This window comes from Alexandromys fortis, unplaced genomic scaffold, assembly GCF_014885135.2.
Source record: "Alexandromys fortis isolate MF-2015 unplaced genomic scaffold, M_Fortis_MF-2015_v1.1 scaffold_322, whole genome shotgun sequence".
NCBI lineage: Eukaryota > Metazoa > Chordata > Mammalia > Rodentia > Cricetidae > Alexandromys > Alexandromys fortis.
Window position 1 is genome coordinate 724,109 of NW_026068222.1, and position 14,843 is coordinate 738,951.

The 14,843-nt window shown below is 37.8% G+C and overlaps 1 protein-coding gene across 1 annotated transcript; it reads right to left on the reverse strand.

Annotated features, from left to right (window-relative positions):
• Positions 1-1,622: 1,622 nt before the first annotated feature.
• On the reverse strand, positions 1,623-12,030 carry Bet1 (Bet1 golgi vesicular membrane trafficking protein). Its single transcript, XM_050130579.1, has 4 exons — positions 11,850-12,030; positions 6,888-7,012; positions 4,348-4,404; positions 1,623-2,733 (listed from the first exon to the last, which is right to left on the reverse strand). Exons 1-4 carry the CDS (start codon positions 11,866-11,868, stop codon positions 2,578-2,580), a joined length of 357 nt encoding a protein of 118 aa, XP_049986536.1. The 5' UTR covers positions 11,869-12,030; the 3' UTR covers positions 1,623-2,577.
• Positions 12,031-14,843: the final 2,813 nt, after the last annotated feature.

Genomic DNA, 14,843 nt, shown 5'->3' on the forward strand with positions numbered 1-14,843 from the left:
TCCCGGGAGGTAAGCGCACCTTGGGGTGCTTACACACATTATTAGAAATGGGCTAGTCCAGGTGCAAGAGTTAGCCGAGAAGAGGCTAGATATAATGGGCAAGCAGTGTTTAAAAGAATACAATTTGTGTGTTGTTATTTCGGGGCATAAGCTAGACAGGTGGCCGGGGTGCTGGGGACGCAGCCCCGCTGCTCCTATTTCAACAATAATTATCTCAAGACCTGAAAACAAACTACTGGACATTAGTAACCCTTCCTGACTATGGCGAGTCAGGTGCTTCCTCTCCACTGTCTTATAGACAGCTGATGGAGGAAGGTAATTAGTTAATTATAATAAACCAACTGCTTGGCCTCATAGCTTAGAACATAGGTGGGTGGAGTAAACAGAATAGAATTCTGGGCGGAAGAGGAAGTGAGGTCAGACTCTTCTCTGCTTCCAGAGGGACCGAACAGCTCTGCTCTCTGGAGCAGACACCATGATGGACGGAGGCTAGAATCTTCCCAGTAAGCGCACCTTGGGGTGCTTACACAGATGATTAGAAATGGGCTAAATTAATATGTGAGAATTAGCCTAGAAGAGGCTAGATAGAAATGGGTCAAGCAGTTAAATGAATACAGTTTGTGTGTTGTTATTTCAGGCATGAGCTAGCCAAGGGCCGGGGTGTTGGGGACGCAGCCCCGCCGCTCTTATTTCAACAGACAGCGAGCACACAGTCCTGTGAAAATGTGAAGAAACAGAGGCTACAAGCCTCTGCAGGTAAAGATGTGCTTGGGGAGCGCAGATCATCCACCTCATGTTAGCATTTCTTCCTACACCTCAGCCCTGTCTCCTCATGTCACTTAACTGCACTCAGATGTAGTGTTTGTAACCAGTAAAATATAGGCCCAAAGGATACACCACAGAAGAGCTCTTGAACTTAGTAGGGAATTATCAATGAGTGAAAAGAATTGAAAACACATGTAGGCCAAATTGGATAGACTCCTAAGTAAAAATAGAAAGAATAAAGATTTTGAAGTAGCAGTCAAAATTTGTCTCATTTGTTCTGTTTAATACAAGTGTTCATTTTGATTCATTTTGTTTAGAATCTTGAGCTTTGTAGAGACAGAGACAGAGACCCACATTGGAGCACCGGACTGAAATCTCAAGGTCCAAATCAGGAGCAGAAGGAGAGAGAGCACGAGCAAGGAACTCAGGACGGCGAGCGGTGCACCCACACACTGAGACAATGGGGATGTTCTACTGGGAACTCACCAAGGCCAGCTGGCCTGGGTCTGAAAAAGCCTGGGATAAAACTGGACTCGCTGAACATAGCGGACAATAAGGACTACTGAGAACTCCAGAACAATGGTACTGAATTTTTGATCCTACTGCACGTACTGGCTTTGTGGGAGCCTAGGCAGTTTGGATGCTCACCTTACTAGACCTGGATGGAGGTGGGTGGTCCTTGGACTTCCCATAGGGCAGGGAACCCTGATTGCTCTTTGGGCTGACAAGGGAGGGGGACTTGATTGGGGAGGGAGAGGGAAATGGGAAGCGGTGGCGGGGAAGAGACAGAAATCTTTAATAAATAAATTAATTAATTAATTTAAAAAAGAATATAAATCACTTGAAGAGGCCACAAATAAATTTTCATAAAAGTTTATTTTTGAACCTAGAAATATGCAAATTTCTAAAGTAGGAACAATACAGAATGTTTCGCAGTATTTTAATGTTATTTTTTTTTTACTTAAATCCACCTTGCATTTTGATCTCTGTAAGCAAATAACATGGTGCAGAACAACAATCCTCTGTGCTCTGGTTTCAGTACCAGCAGATTTTCAGTCCCCAGGGAATGGTAGAACATGTGCTAAAACAAAGGCAATTGATTTTCTTGAACACTTCATTTCTCCACAGAGCATAGCAACACTGAACTTCACATTATTCTGACACAAATAATCACCAAATGGCCCACCCGTGCAGCTAGACATCAGAAAACAGTTCTAAAGCACATCAGCGGAATTTATCATTAATACAGAACCATACCTACACTGATGCACATGTGTAGTACGCTCCCACAGAAATATGTCAATAGTTTTATGCAAAGAAGTTCTTATACAAACGTGTTAAGACAATTATCAGGAAAAGGAAGTTGGTACATATATGGTAACAAGCAAGGCAAGCCCATCATCCCAGTGATGACAGCAAGCAAAGAAAGGGAACATTCTACCACCAGCCAACAGCCACCACAAAAGTGGATGTCAGCTTCTACAGCATTCTATTGCTCTTCCACTTGCTTTAGAAAGTTACACTTAGTGTAGCAACAGGGTATATATGATATCGGTATTTAATATGAATGGAAAAACATCGGTACAGCCATACAGATTTCAGGCTAACTCCATACCCCTGAAAATAGGAGTCAAAATGAGTCAAGATGGAAGAGCAGTCAAAAAGCACTGGGTGGTAAAGTATGGTTTCTGAAAGAAGAAAGCTCCAGTAATCTTCAATGAAGAAAGCCACTAGAAACGTTGGGATGCTGGCTATCAAAGTGGTACCCCAAGATATTAACTGCAACAGATTCCAAGTCCACACTAACTTGTATCACCTCAGTTTAATAATCCAATAAATGACAAAAAAGACAAACAATGAAAACAACATCATATAGCATAGTAATTTTGTTTGGCTTCCTCTGGACAAAATTTTCAGTCTTCCCATGGTTTTACCTAGAAATCCAGTTGTAGAATCAAATTGTGAATCCTATGAAAGAATAAGAAAAACATAATAAATTCTAATATTCTAAACATGCTCATCCAAGCAAATTACATAAGATTATTAGTATGTATTTTTAAAGATAATTTGTATGTAATCAACTCAAGTATCTATTTATTAGCTTGGGAAATCAGCCTGATTATTCTATGCAAAATAAAGCAGTTTTCTCAGTGGTTCTTTTATTATCCAATAAGGATTTCTTTCAGTTCCTGAGAATCATTAAAAAACTCAAAACTCAAATGATTTAGGACTTTCTTATTTCAATTATATGGATACAAAGCCATTAACAATAAAGGCAAGTCACCCTGTGCTAGTCAGCATGTCTTTGTCCACTTTCTGTTTAGATATTTTTTCCCCCAAGGTCAAATGTGTGAGTGTTTAGATACTTCAGTGCCCAAAACGGCTGTCTTTTGTTTAGACAGATGACTTAGAATTACAGAGAAATTTACTAAAAGTTAAGAGAATATAGAAGTTGACAGAGCAATACGTGGAGAGGATTTAAATACATGCATGAAAAATGCCATATTAAAATAAAGCCAGAAGAGCCTTTAAGATAAGTAGACTGGCAGAGGTGAGAGACAACACACTTGCTTTAAGATCTCAATATGCTGACATGAGCAGGCACCAGCACAACGAGGCTCCGCATAGCTTAGTCTCCACATAGCTCATGCACCTGAAACCCTTGCTTCTTCATCAGAGCCACTTGGGACGCTTCTCACAAAATCTAAATGCTGGGCTCCCCTAAATGAGATTTTGAATGAGTTTACATAAAAAGAAACAAAAACAAAAACAGGAATATCTGTTTTCAAAGAACACTGCATTTGATGCCATATTTGCTTTTAGATAGCTATTTTGAATGCATGTGAAGAAACAAAGGAAGGTCTAGAGAAGCTGGGTATCCAAAGTTAGCATCAGTGACTGACTGGACGGCTGCTCTGAGAAGAAAAGGTACATGCTCTTGAGCTTGTTTAGACTAGAAATAAAGAGACCTTGTCTACTCAAATCTGAGGAATTTGCTCAGCAGTAAACCTTAGGAAATAAAGTTGGCGGAGGAAGTGTCTGTTAAGTGAAAGGCACTTGGTTGGACATAAAGTGCTTTTTTTATGGCTAGGTTAATAATTACAAGTGCCTACCCATTACAATTTCTAAGACCACTCTAATAACCATCACCATTCGGTTCTCAACAGTGCTTTATACCAGAGTTAAAGTGCATTGGCTTCAATGTTCACTTCTTATTTACATCTTAGAAAAGAACAACGCAAAAATACATTTGATAGAAATTCTAAACTGATTAGCTAAAAACTGAGTGAAGTCCAACAGGACTTACAATTCCAGGGTCTGTTTAACTGGATAAAAATAAAGGATAGGGTGGAGAAGAGGAGAGGAGGAGCCATGAGAGCTGAATATATTCAAAATACATCATGGGAAATTCTTGAAGAACGTATTAAAATTTTATTTTTAAAAAGTATTAGTGCATAAATTATATCTGTATAGAGTTGTTAACAAAAAATGTTTTTAAAAATGTAATTCCTTATACCTGGTCAACAAACTAAATTTGAAAACATTAGATAAAATTTCTTAGTTAAAATCATTAAAACTTACCATTTCAGATAATAGTTTGTTTTGGTTTCTAACTTCATGGCCTATTTCAATGGAAAGCTAGGAAGAAAGCGAATACATTACAATTTACATGAAGGTATTCAAAAGTGATAAAGTAAAAGCAACAATGCCCTACTTAGCATATTTAATTTCTCAGATGAAACTGTATTCTAAAAATATACACTCTCTCCTCACACTTTGTCCAGTAAAATATTGGAATATAAATTTAAAATTTTCCCCTTCCAACAATGAACATATCTCTCTTCTCTTCCTAATATTCAATCTCTATGTTAACATTCTCCTCCTGGCTCCCCTATTCTTGTATTCTTTCTTCTGTTTTTTGGTTTTTTTTTTTTTAGTCATATAAAAGTATTCACCCGCAGATTCCGTTTTTATATTTTAGCAAATACAAACACTCACATGACCAATTCAAATACAGACATATACATTTAGTATTCTCTTAACAAAATATGGCATTTATTTGAATATAAGTGTAATTTGTTATTTTAAAGACTTTGGGTTTAAAATAATAATAAATTGGAAAAACCCTTAAGGTTAGTATTATCTATAACCTAAAATTATGTAAAAAGAATATGAGTGTGTAAAACAACAGTTGCTATGCAAAACTATACCTCATAGCTTACACAACAAATTCATCAGAGGTTTCCCTTCTAATGAACTTAAACACAATTAATTACTGAAAGTCTTTGTAAACAACTATTAAATGTTCTTCTCAATTTAATCTGAGTGAAAACCAGTCACAGATAATACTGATATGGAATTATACTAAAATTATGGCGATCAGATATGAAGTTTTCCTCCAAATTCATCAAATCAGAGATAACAAAGCAGGCAGCCCAACTCACCCAACTACTTAACATGCCATTCAGGCAAAAGGAATAAAATCTCCAGTCTTCTAATATGGGAGCTCAATAATCAACACTAGAAAGTTTTGCTTGTTTAGTTAAGACATTCAATTCTATGTCCTTCCCAAACTTATGTTTCTTAACCTCTGAACATTATACATGATTAGGTCCATAGATTAAATCATTTTAATTAATATGATTTTGGAAACAATACCATATATCAGAATCCAAGCTGAATACAGTTTAATTTTTCAATGACTGAAACTAAATACCAATTCCATGTAACAATGTGAGCATCCACTGAATGCTTCACATGTATCATATGTTTATTGCACTGGAGAATCAAGACTCATGCTTTTAACATCATCTTCTATAATTCCTTTAGCAAAAATTCACTCAATATTGCTAAGAAGGAATTATACTACATGTCACAAATGACCCCAGGTTTTGGGAATGAGTGAATTCTGGATGAAGTACTGAGAGACAGCATGAAAAGAGGCAGATGCAGCGATGGGGCCTTTCATGAAGAAGACAACTTCAAAGTAAGGAGGAAGACAATGAAACTGCTAAAGGCAAAGTTTAATTTTGAAAATATGGAATTGGGGCAACATCAGTATGCAGAGAACAAAAGAGAACTCTTATTTTTCTGGCATCAAATCCGTATGCATTCTTGATGTGCTGAAGAGAAGTTCTGCTCTGAGGAACATATGGCACAATCAGTCTACAGAATGTGAACTTAACCTTTTAAGGAACAGTGGAATCCAAAGACTTCGAGAGGGCAGGATAAGCTTTAACAAAATTCTACCAATGATTGTAACAACATAACATAGACCAGGGAAAGCTGAGACAGGTCAAGAGATTCTTCCAGGGGTCTAAGCATAAAAAGCAGGACTGTGTTAGAGAACAACAAGAAAGCCATGACTCAAACAAGGCTTAAAGACAGAGGAGAGAAAGACTTGTGTAATGTATTCAAGCCTCTATCAGAAAAGGCTAGAGGAGCTATTTCAATGGCTCTCCTGATGCTTTGTCCAATGGAATTATTGGACAACAAAATTTAAAATTTCTCTTCCTTCTAACAGTGGCACCTCTCACTTCTCTTTCTTATAGTAGTCAATCTACCTGTCAACACTCTCTGGTTCTGTTATTCTAGCAAACTCTGTTTTCTCCTTCAGTCATAAAAATTAAATGTTTTCATCTGTATATTCCTTACATTTTATAATGTACAAGTATTCATATAAACAAGTCAAATACACACATACACATTTAATATTTTCTTAACAATATATGGTATTTCTTTTATTATAAATCTAGACTGATTATTTTAAATATGTTTTCTTTACTATAATAACAAATTGGAAAGAAATTACAAGTTAGCACTATCTAAACTTAAAATTATAGAGAACACATGACTGGCTCTGTTTAAACTACTGCATAAATGTACAGTACATTTTAGATTTTGCTAGGTACACAAACACAAATACACAATTGAGGTTTGAGAAAAATTAAACCAAAGTACCCTAGATTTTAACTTGTGGCATCTTCTAACTTACTTATGGGCAGCCTGAACTTGTGCGGCACTGTGACCTCACCGCACACGTTTCTAAGTTAGTTCCTTATTAAGATGACAGTAAGCACAAATCTAAAGGTGAAGTGGGAAAGCACTGGTGCTGTACTTACAGATTTGATAGCATCCACTTTGCTCCTCAGACTTTCAGTGAGTCTGTCGTTCTCTTCTTCACAGGCATTATATCCACTACTGGCATAGCCATAGTTCCCATAGCTGCCAGGAGCTGCTCCGTCACCTACAAGGATCAGAGACAACTTGTAGGACTGCAAACAAAAACTTAAGCTACTTCCCAAAGTCTAGCAGTTAAAACAAACTGACAAAGACCCCTGGAGGGCGTTGCAGACCCCATATATTTATAATAGTTACACTGAAAATCAATTTTAAAAAATCAGAACATTAAAACTAAAACAATTCTTTTTATACCCTCTTTTCAGGAAAGTATGCATTTTTTCAATACACATTTATTGATTGCTTAAAGACACTAAAACAGGCCTTGATATACAAGAATATTTGAGAGAAACTTCTTGCATACTAGAAATACATGTTTTAATAAAGGACACAAACGTAGAAACATCCACCCAAAAGAGAAGCTAGATGATAAGAGAAAAGGTGTGGAGGAAGGGGTTCCCGTGGCAGAAAGATGCTAGTTCTTTAACGAGCAACTTCTCTTCTAAGAAGCAAGTAGTGAAAAGTGAAGAAACAAAGGGAAGTAGAGGCCATTAGTGAACACCGAGGGAAAAGGTCCAGTAGCTTATAGAGGCTATAAACTGAGATTTATAAAGAATTCACTCATTTTTTTCAACAAGTATTCGAGAAACATCCCTGTATCAACTCTACTTTTCTGCTATTTGTAAGAAGCTGCATATAGGAGATGGTTTAAAAATTACAATATCCATTATTCTGTCTACTACAGTACTTGACAGTCACTAAGAAAACAACAGGTATAGTGAGCATTGGGCAGCAAATACATATATAAATGTGTTGGGACTGGGATATTATTATAAACTGATGTCAGAATTTTCTTTGCAAAGGAAGAAAATGCGCTACACAGCAAAGAAGAGTGATTGTTTGGAATAAAACAATAAAGAAAATCATGAAGACCAGTGACCAAAATCATTCAGTATTTCTAGGAGAATAAATTGACAGTGGCTGTGGCAATATAGCTGGATTAGCTTCTGTCTTTCCATATGAGATCTCTCAACAAAAGGGCTCCTTGGTCTCAGTCAGCTGTTGAGAAGTCACACTGTTGGATGGACCTAGAATTGTATGCTTTGATATTGGGACTGAAGAAGAACAAAGCCCCCAAACTTTGGAATGTGGTGTTAGAGGTCCTTCTGTCTATGTGTTGCTTTCATTAATGAATAAAGAAACTGCCTTGGCCTGTTGACAGGGCAGAACATAGGTAGGTGGGGAAGATGGAACTGAATTCTGAAGGAAGAAAGCACAGTCAGAGAGACATCGTGGAGCCACCATAGACAGACATGTTTAATCTTTGTCGGTATGCCACTGCCACGTGGTAATATACAGATTACTAGAAATGGGTTAAATCAATATAAAAGTTAGCCAATGAGAAGCTAGAGCTAATGGCCCAAGCAGTCTTTTAATTAATACGGTTTCTGTGTGGTTATTTCGGGGCTAACTAGCTGAGCAGCAGGGACGAACAAGTGGGCCCTCCTCCTACAGGTATGGTTTGACAAAAGAGTGGAGAATGTATTAAAGGGACTAGATTATCCATGGTTGGAAGCAGCTTCTCTAGTGAACCAAGAAAGCGGAATAAAGGAATAGCCTTAAAGCTACAGGCTACCATAGGCTCAAGCAGCAAATGGAGTAGCAATGGTAGTAAGAACAAAAACTGTAACAGCCAAGAGGGTGGACAGCAGGAAGTCTGAATGATGGTTAATGTGTGAATGAGAAACTCTTTCAAAGCACAGCACAAATTTAATTTTATTAAGTAGCAAAACTCTTGAGTCCTTACAGCTTTGATTGTATAACATCAACCTTGACACCTAGATTGAACTATAAGACCACAAATTAATCATTCTATATTTCCATTAACACACATGGACACACAGACACATACATGAACACGTGTGCACATACACACTCACCACCACCACCTCAGTACTTTAAGTGAATACTTGTAAATTACTGACTAAAGAATACAATTTTAATTTACTGCTAAGCAACTTTATCAAGAGCAGAGTATCTTATGCATCTACTTCCTCCTATACCTATGAGCACTTTCTATGCATCAGAAACTTACAATTCTCCTTGTACCACAACAACAAAATGTTGAATATTCCAAACAGATGGCACAGTTCCGTACTCACATCTCCTATCAAATCCTGGCATGCTATCCATGCGGTTCTCAGGACATGTTTTCAAACAGATTAAAAGCTGCTGAGATGCGCACAATCATTTCTTCCCACTCACCAACTAAAATACCACTTAAAATACCCTGTGTAAACTCTAACAAGAGCAAGATCTGTAACTTGTCTATGTGACTAAGAATCTCAATAGGACATACTGTCTAGTAAGTTACTCTGGAATAGCTAACGTTAATTACTGGATAACTTCACCAAGGAATTCATTCAAATTTAATGGCTATTTTATTTCTTTTGTTTTGACTCTCTGGCCAATCTTAAGTTTAATTGTAGAGTTCTTCCACTTTTTCCTTTAAAGTAAAATTCTCACTTTTTGGTTGATGCAGTACCAAATCTGTCTTCAAACTACCCTCCATTCCAATGCAGAAAAACAAAACAAACAAAACTAAAATACCAGAGCTCCTATTCCAAACCCAACCCATTTTTTTCTGTGCGAATCGCTTACTAGCATTAAGAGCTGTAGAAAAACAATCCTGAGGTCATCTGCAACCTCTGTTATTTCTTTTCTTTTTTTTTTTTTGTTTTTTTGTTTTTGTTTTTCGAGACAGGGTTTTTCTGTAGGTTTGGAGCCTGTCCTGGAACTCCCTTTGTAGACCAGGCTGGCCTCGAACTCAGAGAGATCCGCCTGCCTCCGCCTCCCGAGTGCTGGGATTAAAGGCTTGCGCCACCAACGCCCGGCAACCTCTGTTATTTCTGAAAAATGCTCCTTCCGTGAAGCATGTTCCATCAGTAACCAGGCCAATTCACTTACAGCTCATGTGAAGTGTGACAGATTTTACACATAAATGCCTCTCACATTTGCTAGTATTTCATATTTGCTAAAATTTCAAGTAAACATGCGTTGGTACTTTAATAGGTCTTCATAATTTTACACCAATGCTCTTCTCAACTGCACAGACACTTTAGAAACAATTAGGAAGGGACTCTTGTCTAGAGACTCTTCTTTAATTGAAAATCTAATTTACTATCTTTCTGAGTAATTCCAACATATAACCAGAGCTAAGAACCTATTGTCAAATTCAGGCCCTGCATGTAACAAAAACGGTTAGCACAAACATCCAAATAGGCCAGTGGCCTGCTGATGAAATGTAAATTCCTTCCATAAACAAAGATCTTCAGAATGCTTCAGGGTCCTAGCTTCAAAGTGACTTGATCACACAATCTCTTGCATACATCCTTCATAACTCAATGCCTGAATCCCTGTCATCTTCCTATTTAGAACCTACTTCTCTCGCTCTGGCCTGGGAAAGTACACAATGAACCATTTAGTATTAAATCCCTACGGCATTCACCATCTATTGAACTTAACTGGTGTTGGGGTGAAAATTACCACCTTGGATCATAATTTGTCTTCAGTTTCAGAAGCGATTTGTCTTCTGCTCCTCAGTTACATTTGAAGCTTTGGGAAGTCCACACTAATTCGCAAATGATCATGCAATACGACTTAGGTTGCCATGTTTGTTGTCATTAGTAATGGAAGAACTTAGGAAGAATAATGTCACTTGATATTAGTTCTTTACATTATTTGGCAAGGACTACTTCTTCCAATGATTGCAAGCATTCAAAAAAACTAAATTTATAAGTTCCTTCAGAAGCAACTATTTACTGATAACTGTGTAAGTCTGTATTACTAGCACGTCTCACCGCCAATATTTTTTTATGGTTTTAAATTACCCGGTTTCTAGTCCTATAAGTAACCTTATTAAAAATACCACTATCCTCTTCCTCTCTGTATTTCTCTTTCCCTCTTCCTTCCCCTTTACCCTTCTTTCAATAAACTCCTCATTAAAAAAAAAAAAAAAACCTATCTCTATTCACTGTCCTGAGCACTGTATTCCTTCTCATACAATTAAAATTCACACACAGCAGTGGGTTCTGGGCTGAAAAAAAAAAAAGGCTTTATTTATCTCCTTTGTCTAATTTAATTTAAAGTGTTTATTCACTGGCTTTAGACACCTGAAACTTTTTTTTTTAAATACGGTTTTTACAACTTATGGTGGAATGGTAACATCCTTTTCCATGTTTCATTCATTGTTTTAAGCACTCTGCCCTTCCTTTAAAAAAAATAAACAAAAAAACATGTTAAAATAGAACTTCAGAACCAGAAAATAATAAAGACAAAAACAAATGTTAAGTCATCAAAACTTATCACCATCTATTGCCTTAACAGTGGGACAAGGTCTAACTCAGAAAGTCAATCCAAGTCAATCGCCTTTGACCGAGACCTCTCACAACTGCCACTTTAACAATAATGACGTGTAAATTTACCTTTGTACTAACAGATCATTATTAGCAAACTTTGAGTTTAACATCTACTCTCCAAATGTCACTCCTAAGACAAGTAAGATCCAGAATGAGTGAAGAAAAGGAACCTGGGCAAGGCTTGGAAAACACGGCTACTCCCCAAACTAGCACATCAAAAGGAAAAAATCAAAACAACCAATACTCCACCACTCTGCTACAACCTACCATATAAACTTTCCTGTAAATTAAACTTAAGGAAGCAGCTCGGACCTGGGACTAATGATGCGCTTCCACTTGGAACCTCCTTCAAAGAACCCAAACAGTTGTCTTTCCGACCTCAGAGTCACTGACTGACAGAAGGCCGGTCGAGTTCCCCCCACGCCCCCACTCCTGGCTCGCATGGTCCTAGGGTCCCCAAACTTCGAATCTCAGTCCTGTTCTTACCCAGGCCTGCACGCCTCATCCTGCCTGGAGAGGGAAAGGCGGGCGAGAAGGAGTGGGTAGGAAAGGGTCAGGGCCACCCGACCTCGGCTTCACTTCGAGGGCCCCTCAAGCACCAACTTTTTGCCTCTGAGCGCCACGACATCAGTAGAGTCTAAACACCGCGCCGGTTTATGTCGTCACCCGGACACTTATAGGCTCCCTGCAATGAGGTTTAGATGCATTCTGGGAAATGTAGTTTTCTGCCAGCTCTGGGCTGTTGGCGAGGAGGCGTGGTGGAAACCTGGCCTGGAGGGGGCGGAGCTTCCGGAAGAGTGACTGTCGCGGCTGGGGCTCCAATGTCTGGGTGTTTTCCTCTTCCCGGGCCTCCAGTATGGTACTTTCTGTTGTTAGGGCAAACTTTAACCCACGGTATTTACTCCTTCACGGACGGGAAGATGGCTGATTCATCCTTCCTGGTTCATCCTAGTACTCCACTTTCTCAAAGTCGGGTGAGGAAACGTCAGGGAAAACTTTGTTGACTGTTCTCATCTTAGTGCCTGAGCCTCTCATCCATTTGTTCCTGATAGTTCAATAGACCCATTTCTCTGGAGTAGGACTCCTGGTAGGAAAGCCTGGAGTCTCTCATCCCTTGTCAATGCGTTTGTTCCAAGTCTGGAAAGACCGGTGCCATTTGGCTCTTAAACTCTCCCTCCCAGTTAGACCTTTTAAAACTTACACATAAATACCTAATACTTGTTTTCATGGAGTAAGGAGCCAATGTAAGGGCTTAAAAACTTGTTGAGAGGAATGGGAATACAGTGGTTTATATCAAAGGATCATTATGAGATTGCAAAGGAATAATGGTTTTTGAAAACTGAGAGTTGTTCCCAATCCATGTTCAGATACAACAGTTTTATTGCTACTGTATAACCGTGGTATAGTATTTATAATGGAGCTTTCTGAAAGTGTAATCTTTGAAAAGTGGTTTCCCATTAGAAACACTGGTCATATAAATCAATTTTCAAACATAAACATTGAATATAATCATAGCTTAAGTCTCTACCTTAAGGCTGTATCTGCAAAATACACCCAAAAAAGTTTTCAATGTCATTTTTTGGTTATTTTATTTTTTTATTGTTTTTATTGAGCTGTAAAGTTTCCTCTGCTCTCCTTCCTCCCTCCTTCCTCTCCTTCTACTCTCTCCCATGGTCCCCAGTTTACTCAGGAGATCTTGCCTTTTTCTACGTCCCATGTACTTTAGATCCATATATGTCTCTCTTAGGGTCCTCATTGTTGTCTACATTCTCTGGGATTGTGAATTGTAGGCTGATTTTTCTTTGCTTTATGTCTAAAAGCTAGTTATGAGTGAGTTCATATAATATTTGTCTTTCTGGGTCTGAGTTACCTCACTCAATATGATGTTTTCTAGATCTATCCATTTGCCCGTAAATTTCAAGATGTCATTGTTTTTTTTTTTCTTCTGTGTATACTCCATTGTGTAAATGTACCACAATTTCCTTATTCATTCTTCATTTGAGGGGCTTTTAACATTGTTTCCAGGTTCTGGCTTTGACAAACAATGCTCCTATGAACATAGTTGAGCACTTGTCCTTGTGAGACGATTGGGCATCCTTTGGGTATATACTCAAAAGTAGTATTTCTGGGTCTTTGGGTTGAGAAATAGGTATACTGATATTGAAAGTGGTTGTACCAGTTTGCACTTCCACCGGTAATGGAAGAGTATTCCCTTTCCCCCACAATCTCTCCAGCGTAAGTTGTCATCAGGGTTTTGAGCTTGTCCATTCTTACAGGTGTAATATGGAATCTCAGAGTTGTTTTGATTTGCATTTCTCTGATGACTAAGAATGTTGAGCATTTCCTTAAGTGTCTTTCAGCCATTTTAAATTCCTCTGTTGAGAGTTTTCTGTTTAGGTCTGTACCCCATTTTTTATTGGATTATTAGTTTTTTCATTTCTTGAGTTTTTTTAATATATTCTTTATACATTTCTGGATACCAAAATGTAGAAGAATGAAAATAGATCCATATCTTTCACCATGCACAAAACTCAAGTCCCAGTGGATCAAAGACCTCAACATAAAGCCAACCACACTGAACCTCATAGAAGTGGGAAGTACAATTGAATGCATTGGCACAGGAGATCACTTCCTAATTATAATTCCTATACCACAGATACTGAGAGAAACAATAAATGGGACCTCCTGGAACTGAGAAGCTTTTGTAAAGCAAAGGACACAGTCAAAAGACAAAACGACAGCCGACAGAATGGGAAAAGATCTTCACCAACCTCACAGGGGACAGAGGGCTGATCTCCAAAATATTCAATGTGATATTTTAACTGGGGAAATAAACTTAACTCAATAACATTAAAACAACCTTAATAAAACTAAAGTATGCTACTATTCTCTAGAAGCAACACCCTTAAGTGATGACAAAAATCGGAGTAGTTTTAAAAATAAGCCCATGAGAGACATGATAGGCTTTCCTTTTCACGTACAAACTGTGGTAGTTGTTCCTCCCACCCCAACCCCTTTTGGCATCCAAATGTGAGGCAGAAAGCAGGTTTAATATACAGAATAATAACGACTGATCGTGGTCACAATTGACAGAAAGTAGAAAGAATTATTTTTCCTGTTTTTGTACTTTTCTTCATTTTGTTAAAATTTCTAGTCATTTTATTGATTTGGAGATGAATAGCATCAGTGATTTCATCCTTATTTTCAGAGATAATCTTGTAGAAATATGTAATTTTTGACTGTTCTCAGGCTATTGTTAACTAAAAATGACAAGGTAACATTAAGTATTCTTATTGTAAAAGCAAGAACATAGGCAGAAAACTCTGAACTTTTCCACAAAATTATATATTTTTTAATTTTTCCTGTTCTGTGGTCTCCTGTGCTCTTTAAATTTCTCTTTCTATCTGCATTCCAAGTCCAAACCAAGGGATAACATTTTACAAAGATCTTAAAACTTGTTACATAAACATAAATTTTTTT

Excerpts from the sequence above, each read along its gene's own strand:
- Bet1 (XM_050130579.1), bottom strand. Across the intron at positions 4,405-6,887 it reads AAGTGGATGCTATCAAATCT|CTTTCCATTGAAATAGGCCA; the intron begins GTAAGTACAGCA and ends CTTTCTTCCTAG. Across the intron at positions 2,734-4,347 it reads ACAAACTATTATCTGAAATG|GATTCACAATTTGATTCTAC; the intron begins GTAAGTTTTAAT and ends ATTCTTTCATAG.